This window comes from Cheilinus undulatus, linkage group 14, assembly GCF_018320785.1.
Source record: "Cheilinus undulatus linkage group 14, ASM1832078v1, whole genome shotgun sequence".
NCBI classification, from domain to species: Eukaryota; Metazoa; Chordata; class Actinopteri; order Labriformes; family Labridae; genus Cheilinus; species Cheilinus undulatus.
In genome coordinates this window covers 10,297,882-10,321,595 of record NC_054878.1, presented here as the reverse complement: position 1 = coordinate 10,321,595, position 23,714 = coordinate 10,297,882, and the positions used below count along the sequence as shown (strand labels likewise).

General features: G+C 39.9%; 1 protein-coding gene across 3 annotated transcripts in view; it reads right to left on the bottom strand.

Moving 5' to 3' along the window:
- hmbox1b (homeobox containing 1 b) overlaps positions 1-22,133 on the bottom strand; it is a 34,006-nt gene extending 11,873 nt beyond the window's left edge. For 2 of the 3 annotated variants that reach the window (XM_041806180.1, XM_041806183.1), the window contains exons 1-4: positions 21,969-22,133; positions 16,517-17,179; positions 7,453-7,538; positions 5,020-5,130 (exon numbers count right to left, since the gene is read on the bottom strand). In XM_041806180.1, coding sequence (XP_041662114.1) covers positions 5,020-5,130; positions 7,453-7,538; positions 16,517-17,172 — 853 coding nt within the window. In that variant the 5' untranslated portion in view covers positions 17,173-17,179; positions 21,969-22,133. The remainder of the gene's footprint in view (positions 1-5,019; positions 5,131-7,452; positions 7,539-16,516; positions 17,180-21,968) is intronic. The other variant, XM_041806181.1, reaches the window with a different exon arrangement.
- Between the last annotated feature and the right edge of the window lie 1,581 nt (positions 22,134-23,714).

Below are 23,714 nucleotides of genomic sequence, written 5' to 3'. Positions count from 1 at the left end.
ACTAGCTGTAGATCAACTCAGTAAAAGACAAGAGGTGGAGCTTAAGCCTTCTGACAAACAGCTGCAATATCAGCCATGCACCTACATGACTTTATATCCTTATTTAAACCAAAGCGGTAACCTTGAAAATCATTAAATTGGCCAGATTTCATGTCCATCATCAGGCAGATACATCTTGCATAGCTACAGCTTTCAGGTCATAAAATGATGGGATTATTCAGTGTCATTTTAAAGAGAAAGAGGGGGGTAGCTATAGGGATGGTTTGGTTGCCCTGCAAGGCAGTAAACAATGGTGACTTTTGACAAAATAAACACGGATGCAGCTATAGTGGCAGTTTTGTCAGAAGCACACATTCCTTAACAAACAGACGTGTAAAGACTTTCTTGGTGGAAGAGATTTATTTGCCCTCTTCTTGACTGAGGCAAGAGTTGATGTATCAACTGGCTCCACTGATAGTGAACAACAAAAACAGCTTCCTGTTCAGCTTTTGCTAGTTCTATTCTTTTCTGCTCTGATGGGCCATAATGAATGAGACGGACAAAATGTTCCTTCTGAGATATTGTTGAAAGGTTCAGCCCCTCCAAACACCGCTATGCGCCGTTACCCAGACACATGTAAATGTATCGTTTGCCATGGATATGTGAAGCAGTTTATCTGGTGTGTCAGGTTACTGAAACAGACAAGTTATACAAAAATAACCCTTGCCTTTTGCAAAGCTCCCAAGACATTCTGATTAAATAGCACTGACGAATATTCTGGCGCCTCATCTAAAGTCATGAGCACAGCTGAAAGTCGCACAAAAGGTTTCATTCACTGTCAAAGCCATAAAAACAGGCTGAAAGTTTAGATTTATGTGTAGTCAGCCATCATTATTTATCTGACACAGACATTTAAAAACCGCATAAACAGTTTGGCCAGTAACTGTCCCGGTTATCAGAACAGCATGAATGGGGAATCAGTTTTCCCTGCAGTAGTGACGAAGGCGTATGCGCGGGGCTGGGCTGAGCTGAGCGGGGCCTGGCTCACTTTGGCCATAAATAGCATAGAGCAGTTTCCACTGCTGTCGCTGTTGGCAGGACTCCACTGAGAAACATGCCGCAGAGGACAAGGCGTGGGATGTCTGCTGCCTGGCTATAGCTTGATACAGCACAAACATATCAGTACAAGCCTGTTGCTCCTGTAGGTTCTGTTAACCATTTACTGTGGTGTTTGGACATACAGATGCAAGACAACAGACTCACCTTCTGAATATGCAAACTATGTTTGCAGCAGCATACACAACTCTAAACAACTTTAAGCAAATATAAAGTTTACTTAAGTTTTGTGCAAATTAGTTCCCATAACTGAACAAAGCAAGACGCTAGTATAAATAGGTTAAAAAGCTGCAGATCGAAGGCGTAAGACTTTTGTCACTTGAAACTGGATTGTTTTAAGTTTTGACTCCCAAATCAGTAGCCCTGTCTAGTTAGCACTAGATATTTTAGTGCTAAATACTAACACAGAAAACAAACCTGGAACACAAGACGGACTTTTTCACATAGCCATGGCATATGCTTAACTTGCTCCCCTTCAGTTCTCCCCTCATTGTTCACTGATGCACACACCCTAAATCTGCATCATTCACAGCCGCTCAAAGCTTCTTCCACCACACCTCTCCCTGTCTCTTTACCCATGTCTCATCTTTTGACAAAAATGTCTGCTTTACTAAAATATTTCAAATAATACATGCTGACTCAAAAGTTTCACCCTCACTTCTGACATAAAATATCTTCCTTCCTGGGAGTTGATTATCCTTTTTTCCAAAAATAAAGTAGTCTTAATCAAGATAGGAAATAAAATACCTAAAGGCTCATTTATCCTGTGCACACACACGCATTTTAAATGTTACAACCATCATTGCCCTCATACGTGCATCTGTTATAATGAACTGGACAGTGAAAAATTATTCCAACATTCGTCTGTATCCATAAGATTCAAGAGAACGGATGAAAAATGGATGAAATGCACACAGAATACAGGTCTCTATCTGTATCAACATGCATTTAAAATGTAGCGCATAAATGAGCCTCAAATGGTCAGACAAAACAACAAACACAGTAAAGAACAGTTACAAAACCGTGTTACTTACAGAGGCTGTAATATTAAGCTTGAAAGGACAACGCAATAGTCATAAATTTACACCAACCTCCTAGTAGGTTTAAAGCCCTCTGTAATATCTGCCTTGGTGATAATTATGAAGGGTGCAATAGCTCTGAGCAGGAGTAGTAAGGGTTTTAGCATCTGTTTGGTGACAGCAGCGCATTCTCCGTGGTTGATAACATCTTTAAAAAAATGTCTGATGACTTTCCTGGGACTCGCGCTTTTATATTTCATGAGCAGAGATTGTTTCCACTGTCTCACAATAAAACACCACTGAAGTACCTCATAGTTCTGAAGATCTCATCACTTGCGCTTGTTTTCACACTGACGGTAGGTTTAGGGCCAGGCTACTCAATTTGAGGTCCTGGGGCTGGGTCAGGCCCCCATGTCATTTCAAGTGGCCCTCAAAGTAGACTATTTTTTCAATGAGTTTTTGAAAATAAAACAATGTAATTTTATAATATTTGTATAATCACAGGCCGTATTTACTTCCCAATTTGTTTGTTCCCCTCCACACATTTGCAGTTATCCTTGTTTATACATCTCTCAATCCTGCCTGACACAAACTGCTCTCCAGTTTGGCATCTCAATGTTGAATTTCAGCACTTATGCAAGCACATAACCCATGAAGCCAAACAAAATGTCTCTTCTACTTAAAAAAATAAGTAGATAAAGAGGTCTGACAGTTCAACATTCGGAGATGTTTGTGTCATGAATGCACAGTGGTGTGCAAGGAATCCAACTTGAAAAGGCGTTTTAAAACAGTTCATGCTAACCTTGACACAACATAACTATGATATTTGCCCTCTAAGACTTCTGGGTGGCCCTCAAGTTGTGAGCAAATACATGGCACACGTTTTAGGCTTGAACAGAACAACAGAGAGCTAAGTCAGCCAAGTCACAAGTGGCACGGCTTTCAGGCAAAAAGAAACAGTCATTAACTATTGCAGAGACCGTGAAGATGTGTTTGCTTCCAACTAATGAGGACTTTTATGACTGATTAACTTTAGCTATAAAAATAATTACACATGCTGTGTGTCATGAAATACATCTTGGGTCCTTTGTATGGCTCCTTTTTCAGGAACTGGCACCCACTCCAGACTAACTGAATAGCCCTGGTTTAGGTTGAAGGCTTCAATTATCACCTAAAACAACACTTCAATATATTTTGCACCCACTTCTGTCACAGTTTGAGGATCGACAGACTAGGGATACGTGTGGTTCATCACTAAAACTGTTAAATTTGTTTATCAAATTAGCCGGCGCGGGCTTCACCAGTCGATTAAACAAACTGAAATCCTGGTCTATAACGCTCTTTTAAACTGTAATGAACCTCCTGCCACAAGAGGCCACTGTAGCTTCAGTTAATGGTGGCTGACTTCCTGTCTTCACAGATGTAAATATGAGGAGCTCAGCGGTGGCTTAGCAGGTAGCGTGTGGTAGCAAGAGCGGTATGACAGTTTTTTAAAGTAGTAAATGGAAATAAAGTGGTGTGTAGGCTGTCAAGGGTTGAACTCACATACCACTACCACCCAAGGGAAAAGAGGCCAAATATTAAAGTACGATATTCATCTGCAAAGAGGAACAAAGGTTCGCGGTGCTAGCTTGTAATGTTAGCCTTGCTGCAGGAAGTATATCAGGTTAACATCACATCCGCTGACACCATGACCCTGTGAGGAATTTAATTGTTTTCTAAGGATTTTCTCCTCTTTAGACTAGTCGGTTAAATGAAATTTAAATGAGTGTTTAGCCAAATATGCAAATAGATGCTTAGGAACATACTTACGACAGATGTTAGTGGAAGTTTTTTTTGACCGCTGGCACAAGGGCAGCACAGTAACCAATACTGCATGATTTTCACTGATCAGTGAAACAAGGGAAAACATATCTGCAGCAATATTTTGGTTAGTTTGGACGCTATGCTCTGCTAGTTAAAATGGACATTACATCTCTCTGGTGCAACCAATCGATGACAAAACAACAGTTACAGCTTCACTGGTTTAAAAGTAGGGTTTAGTCTGGACTTTCAACTATCCATTAAGACATAACCTACACATAGCTGGTGCAACAGACAACAGAGCTTCTCCTTTGGCTTTCACTTCCTATATTTTGTATGAGTGTGGATATTGTGTAACAGTGGAAAAATGGTGAAATGGGGGCTGCTGCAGTGTCATGTTTGGATGATTATTTGCAGACGGCTTTGCTCAAGATACTGAGGTTGATGTCCCAGTCTAGTCCTAGCAATAGATGAGTAGCAGGATATGATTTAAAGTAAAGAATAAACAAAAAATATCCCTGAGATGAACAAACCATAACAACAACATACAAACCATAACAACAACCATATTAAATAATAATTCACTATCCATTAAAATAAGTCATTATGACTTTGCCCAAAATGATGCAGCCCTTATTTCAATATCCCTGACTCACTTGATAAAAAAGTTCACTGATTATTTCAGTTTTGTTTTGGTGATAACTTCATATTTTTGGTTGCCATGGAAACCAATTTACTGTCCTTGAATTTTCCGCCTATGTTTTGATTATGTTAGCCCCCAGGCATTATTCTCTGCTTCTTGCTCACTGCCTGATATAGTTTGCTGTAAAAACATGAATAACAGCCTTCATTCATATTTGGCTGAAAGGGATACATGAAATGTTCAAGCTTATGAAAGTGAATGAAAGTCTTCCCTTAACATTTCTACTTCTTAATGACACAAATTAGAAGAAAACAATTATTTTGAGAGATGGATCCCTTCCTTAATCTGTAAAAGAATTATGCTGCATCATACCAAAAATGTTTCCACTCTTTCATACATTCTTGTCATCCACCCTAAAAGTCAAAAGTTGGCATTGCAGGCATGTAAAGATCGATGTACCTGGTGTGGTTTTCTCCAGTGTGTACCAGCGGTAGAAAGCCCTCTTCTTCTGCTCGCTGAGGTCTGAGCCGTGCTGCAGCAGCCAATGGGAGATCCTGCTCTGGCTGATGCCTGAAAAGAAGCCAGACATCAAATTACAACAGAGTGTTTTCCTGCATCGAGCTCTGGTACCATCTGTAGACACGCTTTGGAGGAGTTCACAAGATGGAAAGAAATCTTGAGAGAAAAATGTTTTCTCTCTCCTTAGTACTCCATTTATTTTTTCTTCACAAGCTGCAGCAACAAAAACTGCCAGGTGTATTAACACCTACATCCTAGTTGCTTGATATTTCATTGAAGGGGTATTGGCAGACTTAAGGTTAAATAGTAATGGTTAGCAAAGGTAAAAAAAAAAATGCTTTTTAGGAAGAAATTTTCATTTTTCTTTGAAATTCAATATTTTTCTTAACTAAGCCTAAACCAAATTCATTCAGAGTTCAACAGGCAGCTTGTATGTCACGGTGCAAAATCGATTACCAAAAAATAACACCAACAATCATTGTAAACAATTGGGTCGTGTTAGAGGGCTGTATCTGACCAAAGCAAATTAAAATAAGCCACACAGTTAGTTAAGTGGCTGTAATGTTGTCTGTGGGTTTCTCCATTGTGCCAACCTTTAGAGGAACACCTCCTGTAGCTTATATTTCAGATTTTCTTCTCTCTTTGGGACCAAAAATGTAGAAAATAATAATTATGTGACAAAAAGTCCTTATAATAATAGTATTTCTACCAAAAAAGTCCTTGCGCTTTCAGGAATATGAGTTATTTTAAAGCAGTGACACGGACTGATGCGGCCAAACTGGGAATGGAAAGGCAAATTAGCACAGCTTGGTTTGGCTCGGTGCAACCAAAAGTCATAGTGGACAAGTCCCATCAAGGTCTCTTCTCAAGTTTTTAAAGGAAGGTGCACATGCACTGTATGGTAAAGCATGACGTGACAACAGAACAACCTGCCATTGGTCAAAGCACAGTCCCAATGCATTCTGGGATACAAACAGATCAAAAAGTGAATTATAAATGGATAAAAAGACATTTAGTATTGGAGTTACTTGTGTGGATGTAATGGTTAAACCCCAGAAATTCACGAAAGTTACAGGCTCCCTAGAAAATGTTCTTTGGGATCTACAGATGCATGGATAGCGTCATTGGAACGGCACAGTGGAGTGCTTTCAGAGGAAAAAACAAGTTACATGGCATGGATTTATGTTTCAAAAGTTATTTAACTTTGAATAACACGTGTCTCTTCTTGTTGCATACGACAACGACGTTCTCGGAGGGTTGAATCTTAAATATTTAATCAAATATTTATTTAATGTTGTCATTTAAACTTTTGAAATGAAGACATAAAAAGAAAATATACAACTGATAATCTATAACATTAAAATGTTGTTTATTAAGACTCAAACACATGTGCATTCTTAGAGTCTGTGCATTGAAGGTAAGATACTGTAATTAGCGCCTAAAGAAGTCTTCCTAATGAACTATCAATATGAGCACAGACACACAGTCAAGCTTCAGAGACTACCTTCATAGTCAAGACTCAAATAGGGAATGGAATGGGAAAAAAATAGAAAATTTACCAAATACACTTAAGATCACTCTACTAGGTTCATCACTTAATGGCTCGTGAATGTAAATATCTAATTAGGCAATTAAATGGCAGCAGCCAAAACATTTAGTCATGAAGATACAGTTAAGACGATCTGCTGAAGTTTAAACCAGGCATCAGAATGGAGAACGTGCCCCAGATTTGGCAACTTGCTGTTCACACCAAACTGTGACCTTACCATTCAAAAGTCAAAGCACAAATTGAGACTCATCAGACCAGGCATTGTCTTTCCAGTTTTCAGCTGTCAAACTTTGGTGAGTGCATATGAACTGTAGCCTCAGTTTCCTGTTCTTAGCTGACATTGGGTGCCACACGGTGTTGTCCTGTGCTGTTGTAGACTGTCTGCTTCAAGGCTCAGAGTGGTTGTGATGCCAGCCTGGCCATTCTGATCTGACCTCTGCCATCAACAAGGCATTTTGGCCAGAGAAGTGCCGCTCACTGGACATTTTCTCTCTTTCTCACCATTCTCTGTAAACCATAGAGATGTTTGAGTGTGAAAATCCCAGTGGATCAGCAGTTTGTGAACCACACAGTTCAGCCTGTCTGGCACCAACAACTATGGCACACTCAAAGTCACTTAAATCACCTTTCTTTCTCATTCTGATGCTCCGTTTGAAGCAGGCTGATCATGTCTGAATGCTTTAAATGCATTGGTTGCTGCCATGCAATTGGCTGATTAGATGTTTGCTTTACTTAGCAGTTGAACAGGTATGTCAAAGTATTTTTGAACCTGAAAACGCCAAAAAACAACAGCATTATGGTTTTGTGTCGGTGCTTCTACGTACCTGTAACTTGTGCCACCACTGCCTGAGAGATCCTCCTGTTTCCCAGGAAGGCTTTGATTTCTTCTTTTACCATGCTGCTGTCCCTCCTGCACATACACAAGCAAAAACACAGGCATACTGTAATACAATGTTGGCTGCATATTGTGAATACAAAGCTGTTATTTTAATTTTCTATTTGGCAGAGACAAGAGGTAGAAATGATGGCAGGATGTACTATTTCCCCGCCAGCCTTCCTGATGGTGATAGCATCTATTAGAGCATCAAAATGATTGGTAGGAGGGAGAGATGGCAGGAAGGGCTGCGTCTCTCACCAATAAAGGCATACATGAACAGCATTGGCTACTGCGTCAGTACCATGCTACAAGAGAGGTTAAATGAGAATCTCAAACAGGCTGGGAGAAGCACCCGAGTGTCCAGAGGCACTGTAAAGAAAAAGGATGATAAAGCTACCAATGTCTAGTTTGACAGAGGAGTTCAAGTGTGCAAAGGTCAGGGCAAAGTTGTTATTATCAGGGAGAAAAGACAAGGTAGAAACTTGGTCCCAGATCCAACTAGAGGGAGGAAAATGAACCCAAGACAGCTGCTCAGGAAGTAACGGCAGCTCTAGGGCAGATAGAGGTTGTGTGTGATGTACAGCAAGGCCAGGGAGCCTGAGGTTTATCTCAGGAAAACCACGATGAAACAGAGCAGGTCCGAAAGAAAGAGGGATGCTGGTGACGCAGCAGGTACATCAAAAGAAGAAAGGGGAATACTGCATGCAGAAGTGGGTACACTCATAATTTCTATACTCTTTAAGGAGTTACTTTTATTTAGAAGTGGGTATACTCTATGGAGACGGTCGGTATACTCGTCCTTACACCTGTGTATACCCCAGACTACAACACTGGTTGTAATGCATACAAAGGCTGTGGCTCACGCTTAGCAGGGACAGTTGATAAATGGAAATCTGCAGAGGAAAGGAAGCTTAACTGAAGCGACCTGTGGAGTTGGAGGATAGTAGGATAGATTCCTTATAGGGGCTGTTTGTGATGTGACGCCATCACCAAAGGCTGGGCAATGTGGAACAAAAATCATATCTTGATGTATTTTAGCTGAATGGCAACACATGATGCATATCTTGACATTATCTTTTTAACAAATAAATAAACAGCTTTCACAAAGCAGAAAAAGGAAATTTGATGTGATTCACTGTTAATTTTGTTGACTGAAACTATGACTACAAAAGATATTTACCAACCTTATTTTCATGAGGAAGACTTGACTAAGACTAACCGTAAAAATATATTTGATGATAGAAACTCTGACAAACAGTTAGTTATCATCATGGAGACTAAAATGAGACCAAAATGTTGGTGCTGGACTGTATAACATTTAAAATCCATGATATTTCATCATTGTGCATTAAAGGTATGTCAGTATTTTAACAAGTGTATCTTAAATCAATTAAAGCATATGTAGCAAAGATTTTCATGTAATACACAGTAAACAAAAATGACTATTAGCCTAGTTGTCACAGCCCAGTTACAAACATATTCTGGAGTACAAACAGACAGTATGGCAGACAGCATTAGCTGCTAACACCAGAAACTATCAAAAAATTGGATTATAAATGGATAATAAGACATTAAGTATTAGTGTTAGTTACTTGTGTAGATTTAATCTTTCAAGAGCCCAGAAAGTCATCCAAGTTCCAGACTAGCTAGAAAATGTCTCATGAGAGCTACGGTGGCATGGATAGCATCATTAGAATGGCACAACAGGGGGCTTTCAGAGGGAGAACAGAAAGTGGCTATGATTTATGGTTCACAAGTTATTTAACTTTGAATAACACGCATCTCTTCTTGTGGTATATGACAAAGCCAGGACGAGGGGGTTAATGTGCACATATTTTGAAGATGCAAAAGAGACTTATTAAAATGAATGTGTCGACCGGTGAATTCAAACAATTATCAAGGATAGAGGCTGTGACAGAGGGCTGAGCGGGAAGGCAAGCAGCAGGCAGAGAGGGGCTCATCTTTAGCATCATTCAAAGGTTCTGCCCTTCACGAACACTGTCGATGACATTGGTTCCTAACCTGGATTCTAAATTTCTCAGGCGGGAGGCTCGAGCTGCTCTGAGGTTGTAACAATAACATTTAACCATATTGAAAAAAAAATTACACATTTATTGGATGGTTTATTCTAGGGCTGAACTATACATGAAAAAAGCAGCTTCACCTGTAGCCTGGACAGACATGAATAGACACACTGACTCTGCCTGTACATGTTACTTATTTAAAGTTTTTGATTGACGCTACACGTAGCCAAAAGCTGATAGATTCATGACAAACAGTTGTGGTGAGAAAAACGGAGAAAGTTGAAGCAGCGTTTGCAACAAAGGAACAAAGTAACAAACATCACTTTATAAGCTGTCTGTGCAAGAATCAGCATGCATATATGCACTTATTAAACCCTATTCCTCTCAGTGACTCTGCACAGGTGGTTAGCAGCAGCACATTTATGTCTGCGGCTCAGCGCAAGCACGTGCTGGTGTCGGCCAGGATTCAAACAGGTCAGGGAGGATCTGCTGTGCTCCGTTTCTTTACAAGCTGCCACACAAACTACGTGATAGTCTGAGAGGCAAATACGTGGGCAATCTCTTGTTCAACTGGACTACTTCATGGGAGCAGCTGCTCTGCCTCTGTGACCTCAACAAGATGTCGTTAAGTTTCAGTCTCAAGAGATCTTAACCCCTACTGCAAAGTGCTAAGTTCTCTGACTGCTGATGGTGTTATGTGACAGACTTAGATTCAAATTGGTCTCGGAAACAAGAAAACTTGTGTTTTGACCAAGATCCAGCAACAACAAAGTAGCAGCACGATGTGCTTCAGGTCACTTGACAAACATTGCACATCATGAAGCTATCTAACCTTGCAAAGCAGATGGATTCACCCGTTTCAGTGTTTCTCACGAGCAAATCCATCTTGCAAAGCTCCCGTCTAAACAGTTTGGGCCCGGTTAGAAAGTGACGAGACCAATTAGCGTCGAGACCAATCAGCGTCGAGGGGCAGTACTTTCGGGCGCGGCAGAGTTGTGATGTAAGCAAGCAGCAACAAAAGGCCGGTGCAGATATGGCGAAAGGCATTGGTGTGGATGCTGCTAAAGCACCAGTTCTATCAGAACTTGACAACATTTCTTTGTTAAAAGAAGAACAAAGAACAGCAGTTAGCGGTTTTCTTTTCAAAAACAATAAAAGTCGTGTACTGACATGTCTACAGACAGACAGAATGTTCATCCAATCACACCCCAACTTTTTTTTCAAAGGCCCTGCTCTTTCCCTAACGCTGTCTATGATGGATGTGTGAAACAAATCTATCTGGCGTGCCAGGTTAGAGATTTTATGCTCTACACATTATGCAAACATTCAAGTGTCTTTTCTGGTTTTTTAATACTGTTTTTCTTATTCATGTATGTTTTTCTTAATCAAATGGAGAATAATATAAAAATGATCATCCCCTTCAATGTAGTAATTGATAACAGATATGCTTTATGTGCCAAAATTGCAATTAGATATTTTTTTCTAAAGTGTTCGTCACCAGTTTAACTTATCAAATATTGTGCTTGTTAAAATATGGAATGATTTTTGCTCATGTCTGTTGAACAACACATTAGATGAGGAACCTACAAGTAATCACATATTACATCACATTATCAGTCGAAAAAAATTGCAATTATTTTAATTTTGCAAATTGTTCAGCCCTTATCTTAATTATAAGTAGAGAGGGCTTCAAGGAAACAACCACTGGTCTCAGGGGTGTTGCCCAGATGGATGTGGATTAAATCCACATCATGGATATGTGAAATTGTCTATTTGTTGTGTCAAGTTACCAAGTGAGACAAGGGCATGTTTAATTTCATTAGAGCTGATATTTTTTTTTTATTTAAACAAATAACAAAGTGGTGTTGACCTTTTGGCAAAAAAACAATGCAGTAATAATTAACCATGTTAAAACCACAGGAGACTACAGTGAAGAGGAAATTTTGAATACAGTATGTAATCAAACTAGATTAGATTTGCTGCAATCTGCTACATTTTCACGGCATCACCAGCAAAGCTTAAATGTTTTATGCTTTTGTCACTGAACTTGCGCCTCTAGAAATCAAATTCATTGATATGCTTCACCGTTAATTTAGTAAATTATGCATTACTCATTTAATTGTTAAATAATATTCATGTTTCATTCTTTAATGGGATCAAAACTTAACCAAGGCTCTGTTTTATCAGATATAAATTTCACAGCACTATCAACATGGTGTTCCTCTAATCAGTGCTGCATTTCAGAGAAACACAAAGGCAGCGACTGTGTGGACTTAAATGAATTGAGCCACAATCAAGTAATCTATATTTCCTATCTGGCAAACATGTTTCCATTTTAGTCCTTGGTGGGGAAACACGCACAGACTTGCAGAGATGGAGGGGGCTGAGTGAACATGTGCAGTCACACTGTGTACCCACCCTGCTTTCTGGCTTCTCGCCCAAATCCTTATACATACCCAGCAACATACACATGCATATGCTTCCACAAGCTTATGGCACTCCTTGATTAATTTCTTATCTTGGTGAATAATGCAAAAGCCCGTCAAATATTTAAACCGTCTCATTTATTTATCCTTACGATAAGAAATCAGCGCAGAAATTTAACAGCACTGCTACTCAAACCATACATTTACAGCAACCTTTAAAACAGCCATCTTCCCACAAAGTGTCAAAATGGAGATCTCATCAAAGCCCTGAGTGCGCTGACTGCAAGGGTGTTTCTGAAAAAAATGCGTCACAACTCTTGACATACAGCATCAATATCCTCCACACTAGCCTCTTGTGGCACGGCTAAAATTAGAGCTTAAAAACGCTGCTCACATCGACACAAGTGAATCAATGTAGCGCAAGCTGCTGTACAAGACTGGGAAGAGTGGGAAGTGGAGGGGAGGGGGGTTGGGGATGTGTTAGATGCTAACTCAAAGGCCAAACCCCTGCAGAGACAGAAATGAGCACTTAAAAGAGGGAAAAATCTGAAGGGCACTGTGGAATTGTCGACAAGCTGAAACCTAGTGTCACGCCCCCGCAGCCCTGTCGAGAGAGATGCCGGAGAGTCCTACAGGCTGAGAGGATGCAGGCTTTTCGACGCTTCTTAACTTCTCGGGCTGTCTAAAGAGGACATGTAATTTAATGCAGAGGCAGCGAGAATGAACAACAGGACAGCTAGTGCAGAGCTGAGGATAAAGCTTGAGCTCTTAATGTGTTTTCTTATTCCAACTGTTCATGCAGGGAGGCTAGAAGGCAGAAAGAGAAGAGTGATAGAGTGCAATGTACTTTAAAAAAGAAAAAGGTGGCAAACGTAAACTGCAGTATGTTATAAACACAGAAACTGCCAGAATAATGGGGCAAAATAACAATATAGAAAGCTTTTTTTAAACCTACCTGATGTTATTTTTGGTATAGCTGTGTGATTTTATGCATCTGTAGTTAAGGTTACTCATTCTTCCTCTTTCTTAGTTTCTAAGTCTTTTCAAATGTCTGCCACTGAACGTTCCCATTTTCTGTAAGAGTCTTTGTTGACCATATTTATAATCTCAACAAGTGCGCCTTTATGCTCGTCTCTGGTTGATTCTCCTTTACAGGATGTGCAGCTTTAAGAGGAACATGTTGTTCAAGACAAATGCACAAATCACATCTGTTATGCAGTCCTTCCTTCTGTGCTGATAAAATGGAAATCTGGCCAACAAAATTGAAAAGATTAGGTCTGTTCCGACATTTTAGCTGTATGGTTTTCATTATTTCAACAATCTACATCAAGCTGTCTGTCATCTGTCTCGTGATGTTAACAATTAGAGCAATACACAACTGCTATTTCATGATTGACAAACTAACTAAAGAAAGGGTGCTTCTGCATCAAGAAGAGTTGACCAGAGACAAAAAGTTCCAAGCACAGCCTGTATATGTTATCAAAAAACACTTCTATGAAGTATTTCAATGCATAAAAATACAGACATGAAGGCAAACTCCGTGTAATTTGATCGAAACGTTTAGTGAAGAAGTTATCTCAATCACTATAGGTTCTTTGCAGATGACATCACACAGTCCTTGAGGGGCAAAAAGTGATTTCTGCATGGAGAAACACTATCAAAAAGGCCATGTTTTGAGCTGTTTACTGCTATGCCAGGAATCCAAAAAGGGAAAATAAAAACATTATTAATTTATGAGCTACTTCTGTGTAATAAAAGTAGTGAAATATTCAGGCAAAAATTTAAAGTTTCAAAAAATTCACTGTGAAATGGCAGCAGGCAGGAGTTTAAAAAGCCTCCATCTAAAGACAAGCTGTGTCACATCCAAGCGGCAACCTCTGGACCTGAAATATAAAGCCAATGCGGAAGTGCAAAAAATTGCAATACTTCAAGTGTCCACTTGAGGCTGTTCCATCTGAACATCTGTTAAAAAGCCGGTTTTTACCCTAGAAATAAACTGGTTTACAGCCTGGTTTGAAAAACCAAACGTGTCTCATTACCTAATGTCTTCACGTGCTCTGACTGTACATGGGGTACATTTTTTTGTACCACCATGGTTTAGATCAGTGGTTCTCAAATGGTGTGCCAAGGCACACTAGTGTGCCCTTAAGGCAAGTCTAGGTGTGCCGTGGGAATTAGTACAATATTTTATTTCTACAGCTTTATGGCAAGTACAGTAACCAGGCCTGCCCACGGATCTGGACCCCTGAAAAACCCCAGATAATGGGACCTCCCCAGTTGGCATTTATTGATGATATCAGTGTATGTGTGTTGGATCAGTAGCATTGGTGCTAGCATCCTGGCTAACAGCTACCTCATCTAGAGCTGAAAAGCATGGCAAGCTATTATTGGGTTGAAATTGGTGTTAAAGTTATGAATTTGTGCTATTTTTAACCAAGCTAAAAATAAAATTCTACCCATTTTTGCCACTTTTTTGGGAACTTTTTGCCACATTTAACCCATTTTTGCTACTTTTTTGCCACTTTTTGCACAATTTTGCTATTGTTTCGCCTTTTTTTGCCATTTTCTCCCATCACTTTTAACCCCTTTTAACACTTTGTAGTAACTTTACCCTATTTGCCACTTTTCTGCCACTTTTGATCTATTTATGACACCTTTTTGCCCACTTTTGCCTTTGCCCACTTTTGCCCTTTTTTCTTATCACTTTTATCCCATTTTTACCACCTTTTCATGCGGTGAATCCTTTTAGGCCAATTATAACCCATTTTTGCCACTATTTTGACACTTTCAACAAGTTTTGGTCAATTTTAACCCGTTGGTTGGCCACTTTTTTCCAATTTTTGCCCATTTCTGTCTTTGTTTAGCCCCTTTTTGTCCAATTTTGCCATGTTTTGTCATCACTTTTAACCCATTTTTGCCACCTTTTGCCCACTTTTGCCATCTCCATGATCCCCGAGTTGGCTGGGCCCCAGAAAGCTCTCCCCTTTATCTCCCCTTATAGGCCACCTTGACTGTAACATTATTTAAAAAGTCTGTTTTGTATCGATTTAAATATGGTGTGCCTTGAGCTTTTGGCTTAACCTTAGGTGTGCCTTGGGCGAAAAAAGTTTGAAAACCACTGGTTTAGATTATATTTAGGAAAAACCTCCCTTCACGCTGATTGGCACATCACATTTGATTGACAGATAGCTCGACAAGCAGAAGCTACGTTGCTGTCAACCAGAATGCTAGCTAGCTAGCTGACAGGAAGTCAAGCTTGGTGGGTGGGCCGTTAGGTTGGTCCAAAGTTTGATTGAGACAGTGATTTCAATATGGAAGCCGCCGCGGATTGGCTTCAAGAGTCTGCCTATCGTAAAACGGGCGACGTCACACAGGGTTTGTCCAATTCTTTCTACAGTCCATGGTCACAAACCAGTCCAGTTTGGTTCAGGATGGATAGTTTTGCCATGGTTTAGGACATTAAGCCCTGAATTTGCATCTGTTTTCTCTGCTGATCTGTCTTTTTTAAGAGATCCAGATAATTCGGCTCAATGGAAAGCTGAATAACTTAGCTGAATAACTTAGCATTTTCAACCTACACTGATTTGCTTTTACTAACTTTAATACAATAAATGTAAGCTATATCATTGTGGCCCAGTCCTCCTGATGTTTTTTCTGTATGTGGCCTCTAGTGGGAAATGCTTGGACACTCCTACCCTAATAAACAAACAATCTGGTGTTAAAAATAGTTTTCTATAACCACAGCCAAGCAATACACCGTGGATCTTCATAAACACCAAACCTGGGGTAAACAATTGACAATCAACTACTGCTGCATGATTTGGGAATTGTGGTAACCTTTGACAATTTGCATTTGCGATTAAATTGGACAATTGTTTATCTGCAATCATGATCTAATACATAAATTATATCATGAGTCGACTCCCTGGTTATCAAGGATAATGCTGAGAATAATGATAACTTTGAAGTTGCATTTCTCAACTTGAAAAATACGAGTATTAAGTTGCCTAAAAAATAAAAAACCTCAAGCCTTTACAGTACTGGTTTTAAAATAACTCATTTCCAAAAAATAAGTTTTTAACTTTTGAAAAAAAAGATACTTCCACAAAGTGAAATAGTGGCACTGTTATAAACTGAAAGGTCTTTATGCAGGCATTTTGTAAACCTTTCAAGTACCACTTAATATAAAAATAACTCCAGCCTTTTATGTCATTATGTAATTGCACTGCCTGAAATCGCAATTGCAATTACATTAATCCTGTGAAACTTCAGTTAAGCCCTATTCACTTGTGCAAACAACCTCTTGAAAATACCTGGCACTTTTCTGGGTGAGCTGCATGTGAGAAAGACAAAAGACTTTTTCACCCAGACTTCACCAAGATTTCTTTCCAGCCAGCTCTCTAGTTTAAATCCCCTACCCCACCCCTTCCTTTCCCTGCTGTGAAGGAAAAGTAAAGAAACTAGAAAAATTATGAGGAGCAGAACACCTAAAAGTTTCAAGAAATTTTCAGGAGTGCATGTGTGAAAACAGCTTTAGTTCCAAGTTTCCCTCCTTACTGACCTCATCAGCTCCTCCACTTTGTCATCAATGTCCAGGTCCTCTTCTGCAGCTTCAAACCCAAACGCTCGTGCTGCAGCTGCACTATTGACCGGGTAACGTGGAGGAGACAGCTTCCCGTTGGGTGTGGCAGCTAGGCTATCCCGGCCGTTTTGTGATAGAGCTACCAGTGAGACAGGTGAGGGCAAAATGGCTGAAGGCGGTGGCGGCCCTGGAGGAGGGGAGGTGTCATAGCTGTTACTTGGAGATGGTGAGAGTCCCCCTCCACTGCCAAACTGTGTCTGTGTGGCTGTGGAGATTTTGGAGGTTGTGGAGGAGGCAGCAGCTGCAGAGCTATCTCCAGTGCTGCCCTCGCCATTGTTGTTGCCATTGCATGACACGATAGAGGTGGTGGTTGCCGAGGCAGTGTTGTTATTGTTGAATGAAGTAGTAGTATTAGAGGCAGAGTTGTTGTTTGCCCCGCCAACTCCATAGGAGGACGAGGAGGACGAGGAAGAGGAGGTGCGGCGGCCAAACTTGTCACCATGCTCCCGGTCCAGCCGGTCCAGAGTGTCAAGTGCGTGCAGGATCTCCTGCTTGGTCATGCCTGTGCGACGCAGCCGCTGCAGCAGATCTATCTGCTCGATAGTGAAGCGCGGCTCCTCACTGAATTCAGACATCCTGCTGCTGGATGAGAAAGAGACAGACAGGTTGTGAGTCAGAGGAGAGAAAAATGAAGGAAAACAGGAAATGCTGGAGGGAGTTAAAGAACAGCAAGTTTAGGTGTACAAGATCTAGGTGGGAGAAGAGTGATGGACAAAAGAAGGAGCAAAGAAGAAAGTCAGGGAGAAATAAGACAAGTGAGGAGGAAATGAGAGGTTTAAGTATGAAAACAGTGAAAAGGAATGCAGTTGCAGATGGTAAGAAAATAAGACTGATTGGAAGAAAGAAGGGAGGGAGAGAAAGGTAGTGGAGAAGAGTTAAAAGAGTTAAGTTACAAAATAGGGATGGTAAAGAAGAAAAAATGCTGGAGGAAAAAAAGGCAGCAGATGAGAAAAAGGAGACAAGAGCGAGAGATAGAAGTGTGAAAGAAAAGGGAGGGAGGGGCAGGGCATAAAAATCAGCTATTTTTGGGAACCAGCAGGCAACACACGCAGAGTGCCAGAGTCACCTTGACAGCTGATGCTATCTTAACATTCTGACTGCCGTTCTTTAAGAGCTACAATATATCCCCGGCTCTGCACACCACCCACGCTGTATGTTTTTCATAAGCAATTTGCTGTGCTCAAAATCAATGCAACTGGAATCAGACTGCGGCAGAGTTTCCATCTTCTGTACCAGCCGACCTATGCTGATACAATAGATGGTTTTAAAGGGGTCACTGACATTTTTTACATTTGTCTCCATCTATGCTACGCAAAGACCGAAACACAGAGAACAATTATTGTAGGACTGAAGTTAAAAGGAGGCAGTCAATGGTGAATATAAGCAACTAAAGGACTGTTAACACATTAGTAGTGAACACTGGTAAACATTAACTAGTCCCCTCAGGTATTCATAAAGAAGGTTACTAATTCCGTAAATCATTATCAACCACAGTTAAAACCTTTCACATCTGGGAGATATGAGCTGAAGGCTTAAGAGATGCATTGATTGTGAATATCAGGACCGAAACCAGTGTATAAAATAACAATTTAGCATTTGTCTCTTTCATTACTTCTTTTGGTCGGACCCTCCCATTGTGCCAAGATTTTCTCTTACATTTGACCATGACAAAAGATCAGTTTGTCTAAGTGGTGACTCCTTCAGCCCATTAAAAGCTCCTGTTTGTTTCAGTAGTTAGGAGTACCGGCATTACCATACCAGCATTAAACTGACTGAAAACAGCAGATAAAAATGGGCTACTGATATGTGTTCATGCCAAATTAGTTGCAAATTCCAAATGTTTATTAACAAGGCCGATGTCAGCCTTTACTGATGTTAAAACAATGCTTGCAGTCTCCCACAGAATGACACTGGGTAGTAGGGATTGCAATCCCGTCCTGTCTCACTGTTTATTATGCAGCAATGCATTGATTTTACAGCTAAAAACAGCATTTTGAGCAACTTCTGCCATCTGCAAGTAATGTGGGCATGGACAAATATTGCTTTTCTGTTGTGCTATATCATTTTAATGCCAGCATTTAGCACAACAAACTGATTCTTTAGAGCAAAGATTTATTACTGGGTAGAAGATATGGCCTTCAGGACAATCTCTGACATGTTTTTAGGGACAAAAATAAGAATCAAATAGAACATTGTGGGAGTAAACATTGGTAATTATGTTTGATTTTTTAATATTTCTTCTGTTTTGACAGTATTCATCAATAGTACGTTGTATAAAGACCCTCAGATAACATTGCTGTCTTTTGGAAATGTTTCCCTTAACACTCGGTAATCACAGACTTGTGGATTTATCTTCAGGCAAATATACCTGGATGGCTCACACAAGTAGTGCTGCACAACTGATCTAATCGCATTTACAATCATGATGTCAGGCCATGCAATTACAGAACCGCATAAAAGGCTGCAATTATTGTTAATTTGTGTAGAGACTTGAAAGGTTTATTTAAAAAAAAAAAAAGCCTGCAGTAGTGCAATAGTGCTTCTACAGCACTTGGTAGAAGAACTGTTATTTTCCAAAAAAAAAAAAAAAAGGGAAAACTTCACATTTTTGGGAAAATATCACGTTTTTTTAAAGCAGTTCTTTAAAAACTTCAGGTTTTGTATTTGTTTTTCTTCTTAATATTTCTAATGCAATGCAATGTTGTCCTAACCTGGTACGCCAGATAGATTTGTTCCACATATCCATCTGGTAAACCTCTCATAGACAGCATTTGGGAAAGGGCAGAGCCTTTGAAAAAAAAAAGCTTGGAGGTGACTGGATGAGTGTTCTGTCTGTCACATCTTTATGGGCCAATCAGAGCAACAAAATACCTGACGAGGTGCGCCCATAGACTGTAGAAAGAATCACATAACTCGAACCATGGGGACTGCAGACATGTCAGTACATGGCTTTTGTCATTTATGAAAAGAAAACAACTCACTGCTGTCATCAAGTTCTGATAAAACTGGTGCTTTAGCAGCATCCACGGTAATGTCTCCCACCATAATTGCACCGGCCTCTTGTTGCCGCTTGCTTACGTCAAGACTCCGCCGCGCCCGAAAGTATTGCCCCTCGTAGCTGATTGGTCCTGTCACTTTTAACTGGGCCCAAATGGTTCAGACAGGAGCTTTGTAAGATGGATTCGCCATTGAGAAACACTGAAACGGGCGTATACATCTGCTTTGCAAGGTTAATGTTGTCCAGTATAATGGCAATTGCAAGCACATATTAGTACCAAATGCAACCCTTCACACAAGTACTGTCTATGAGTGGAAAACACAGATGAGTACATCCCTGTAAACCCTATTTAATCCGATACTGCTATTTTACAATTGATTTAAAATAGAATCTCTCAAGGTGTTTTCACAGTGCATTTCTGTGACTGTAATGACGCTAGGCCATCATTGCAACTTGAGATATTCATGTTGATACCATGACAGCATGATATCTGGTGTCCAAGTCTGTCACTTCACATTGCGTTTTGGCTTTATGGTAATGAGAGAACATGGCACAGCAAGGGCTCACACAAGCATTCACCATCAGGCATCAGTCAGACCCAGCACTGCACAATATTCTTACGTGCAAATTTTAGCTTTTAAAGTTAACAATCAAATCAGCAGATATGAAAATTTCAGGATATTTACAACCAATAGCTGGCTGAAAATGTCACCTTGGATCAGCTGTAAATAGTGGTTGCACGTACCAAAAAGTTGAAAGTTTTAAGAAAGACCAACAGACCTATGTCAACTTAAGACTTTTTCTTTGTTTATCCTCATTCCTTAAATTTCAAAGTGTGTTTAAGGACTAAAGTTTGTTTCTTTGGTTATCTTTAAACTTTAAAATGTGTTATTAGGATTAAAGTTTTACATTGTAATTATAATTATGTATCAATACTGATAGAAGTAACGACATTTAGCACACCTAACAGCCAATTCAGAGAGATTTACAGCAGTCAATGTTGGCACTGAAAGAAGTAATTCAAACATCAGCATTCATAGTGTCAGGCATCAATACTGGCCCTGACTGTAATTACAATGTGCATCTCTTGTGTTGGCCAAAATGAGTTTTAAAATACCGGCATATCAGAAAAACTTCTGCAGGGTGCTCCCTTCCTTCTGCAAAGCCTCTGCCTCTGAAGGTAGAGGGGGATCACCACATTCCCCATTACGCCTTTGAGACATTCACAGTAAAGGCAAACGTCACAGAGGCGTTAATATCACAGCTTTAAATGGCACTGCGAATCTACAGATTACAATAGCCAAGTGTGTAAACTGACAACCCTGTCAATGGTCTGCTCTCTTACAGAGGCTCATTGTATGTTGCAGGCAACCATCAGCATTTCAAATGAATCCTGCTGGTCAAGTATTAACAGAGTTAACTTTTCACTTTGGCTTAAGTTAGTTTACCTGGTTAAAACACTCAGGGTAGAGGTTAACAGCTGCAGAGCCGTAAAGATTCAACCTTGTATAAATAAATGTCCTATATGAGTTCACTGTAGTTCACAGACTGGGGCAGTTTGTTACCCAGAGGAGGACAAAAAAAGTAAATGACTGATCCTACTTCTTCTCCCTAATTATAAGATAAGAACAACTCAAGTAGGTCCGTCTGTAGCAGATGGAGGGACAAACTTGCTCTCTATCACACCCCTAACGGATTTTATGATCAGTCAATAACGGAACAAGTTGGAGGAATTATTTTAACTCGGACAGGAAAAAAGAGCAACTCTACAACGACAATGACATCCAATAAATCACATTAGCTCATGTCGTGCAAGTAAAAAGGACGCTTTACCAAGAATACAGGCTGCATGAATGAATATGTCCCTGGTAAGAACCAAAGTCATTTAGTAGGATTTATACATCAGTACACACTTCGGGATGTCGCTCCTCTTCGCGTTTTGCTGACAATACGGCCTGCAGTGAGAGCTCAAATCTTTCGCTCTTTTCAAGGCTGCGAGCAAGTCACTTGTGATGCCAGCTTTCACGCCCTTTGCCCAAAAGCTAACGTTAGCAAATGTTTCTTTGGCAGCAGGCGGACAATGTCTACTGTAACATATAATTAGCCATTATGCCACCCTCCAACCCAGAATTACTGCTTTCGCTTCTAATACAGATATATGTGTACTGTCAACTGTTCATGAACATCACAGAGGACGGCTGGCAGCTTAATATTGGCGATTTGAGTAACACTCGGCTTGTGTAATAATTAGCATAACATGCTAGCCATGCCAGCGGTGGTACTAGCTAACGTTAGCCGCTGTCGCTGCCGAGCGAACATTTGAAATTAATAACATCACTTTCAGTGTTGAAAATAGCTAAGTACGTGACTTACCTCGGTTCAAATCGTCCACTCAACCATTTAAATGTATAACTTGAGCAAAAGACCCACTGTCTCTTTCACTGCAGCCGAACTGTATGGCAATTTGATTACAGTGCCCTGTCCGACCCCTTTCCAAGGATTTCTAATCAGAGGCGAATTATTTGCCTCTCCGCTTTGTCTGTCTGACAACAGCCATATTGACAACTAACACCTCCGAGTAGCTCTGAGGGAACTGTAGTTTAACTCTCACACAAAGCCTCTATTGCGCCGCGGCGTTCTTTACCCTAAAAACTACAAATCCCTGACACAAGAGAGACAAGGGGAGCTGGTGGCTCACTGATCTACAGTTATCTCAGAAAGCGATGCAGTTTTTAATGTGACCGCGGCAACTGCTGCTCAACGCTCTGCTGCTGAAAATACACTGAAGGTTTAAAGTGGATGTTGACCCGATATCTGACACTTTAACTAAATTAATTCAACTCTTACAAGCGGCTTCAAGAACTCTTCATTAGGCTGTAGATGACCAAAATCAGTGAGGCGAAACTTTTGTCACTCAGGGGGTCACATTAATTGTATTCTCACAGCTAAAAGGCCAAATTAAAAACAACATCAGGACAATCTTAACTGAACTTTAACAGCTACTTTTAACCCTTAGGTATACCGAGGCACATTCTTCGGATTCTGTTTTGGAATTTTTGAACCAATTTGTGTTCTGTTGATGTAATTGGCATGAAACTGCACAAAGATGTGTAGCTATTTCTGCTCATTTTTAATTTTTCAAGTTAAATCCTTACATTGACCTGTTTGGTATTGCGTATAGGAAAAATACTCACATTGGTGTCCCCTGGGGACAAAACTCGCCCATTTCAACCCATTATAATTGCTTATTTTGATTGCAAATTTGCAAAACCATGTATCACTGTTATCGCCATTATCTGTGATGCAATTTTGAATAGGGACCTTGGACTTAGACTTTTTACTACTAACCACTCCATGGTGCCATTACTCTTTTTGGTTCAAGCGTGTATCCGTAGGGCACTGAAAAGACACTCTTACAGTGGGATTTTTTTTATAGATCTGTGAAATAAAAGCATAAAGAAATTCAAAATGTCTGTGGGTGTTGTTATGAATATAAACTTGGGTTTTTCATGTTAGAAATGAGAAATTGCATCTCTGAAGCACCACTCCAATGTGGCTCATTCGGGACATGCTGTAGGTCAAAGTTCAGTGCCAGTGCTGCCAAAGTGCATTAATACCCATTGATCAGAAATCTCCAAACAGGAAGACAAAATTTTAGAGTATCAGGTATTTCAGACGATGTCATGATTAGAACTGAAGGTGATTACAAAAAATCAATCAATTAAAAAAATATATGAATATAACCATATAAAGTAGGGGTAAAAATGTTTCCTAGGGGTCCATCTTTTCCATAATTTCCACAGATTTCTGGACACTGCACAAAAGATAAAAATGCATAAAACTGTATGTCAGTGGTAATTAATGACTCATGACCATCTCTGATAATAATAAAAAACAAAATCCACTTAGCATTTTTAATGTGGAAAATATCTCATTCTGCCGAATCGAAATTTGAACAAACTGTCATGTTAAGGGTTAAAAAACACATAAAATCATGACAATGACCAAAGATTTGCTATGTCATGATCAGAACTGGAAGTGATAACAGGAAAAAAAATATATAATTTGTTTTTAAAAATAATGTAAATCATGAATTTTAGCATTTAAAAGAGGTGATGA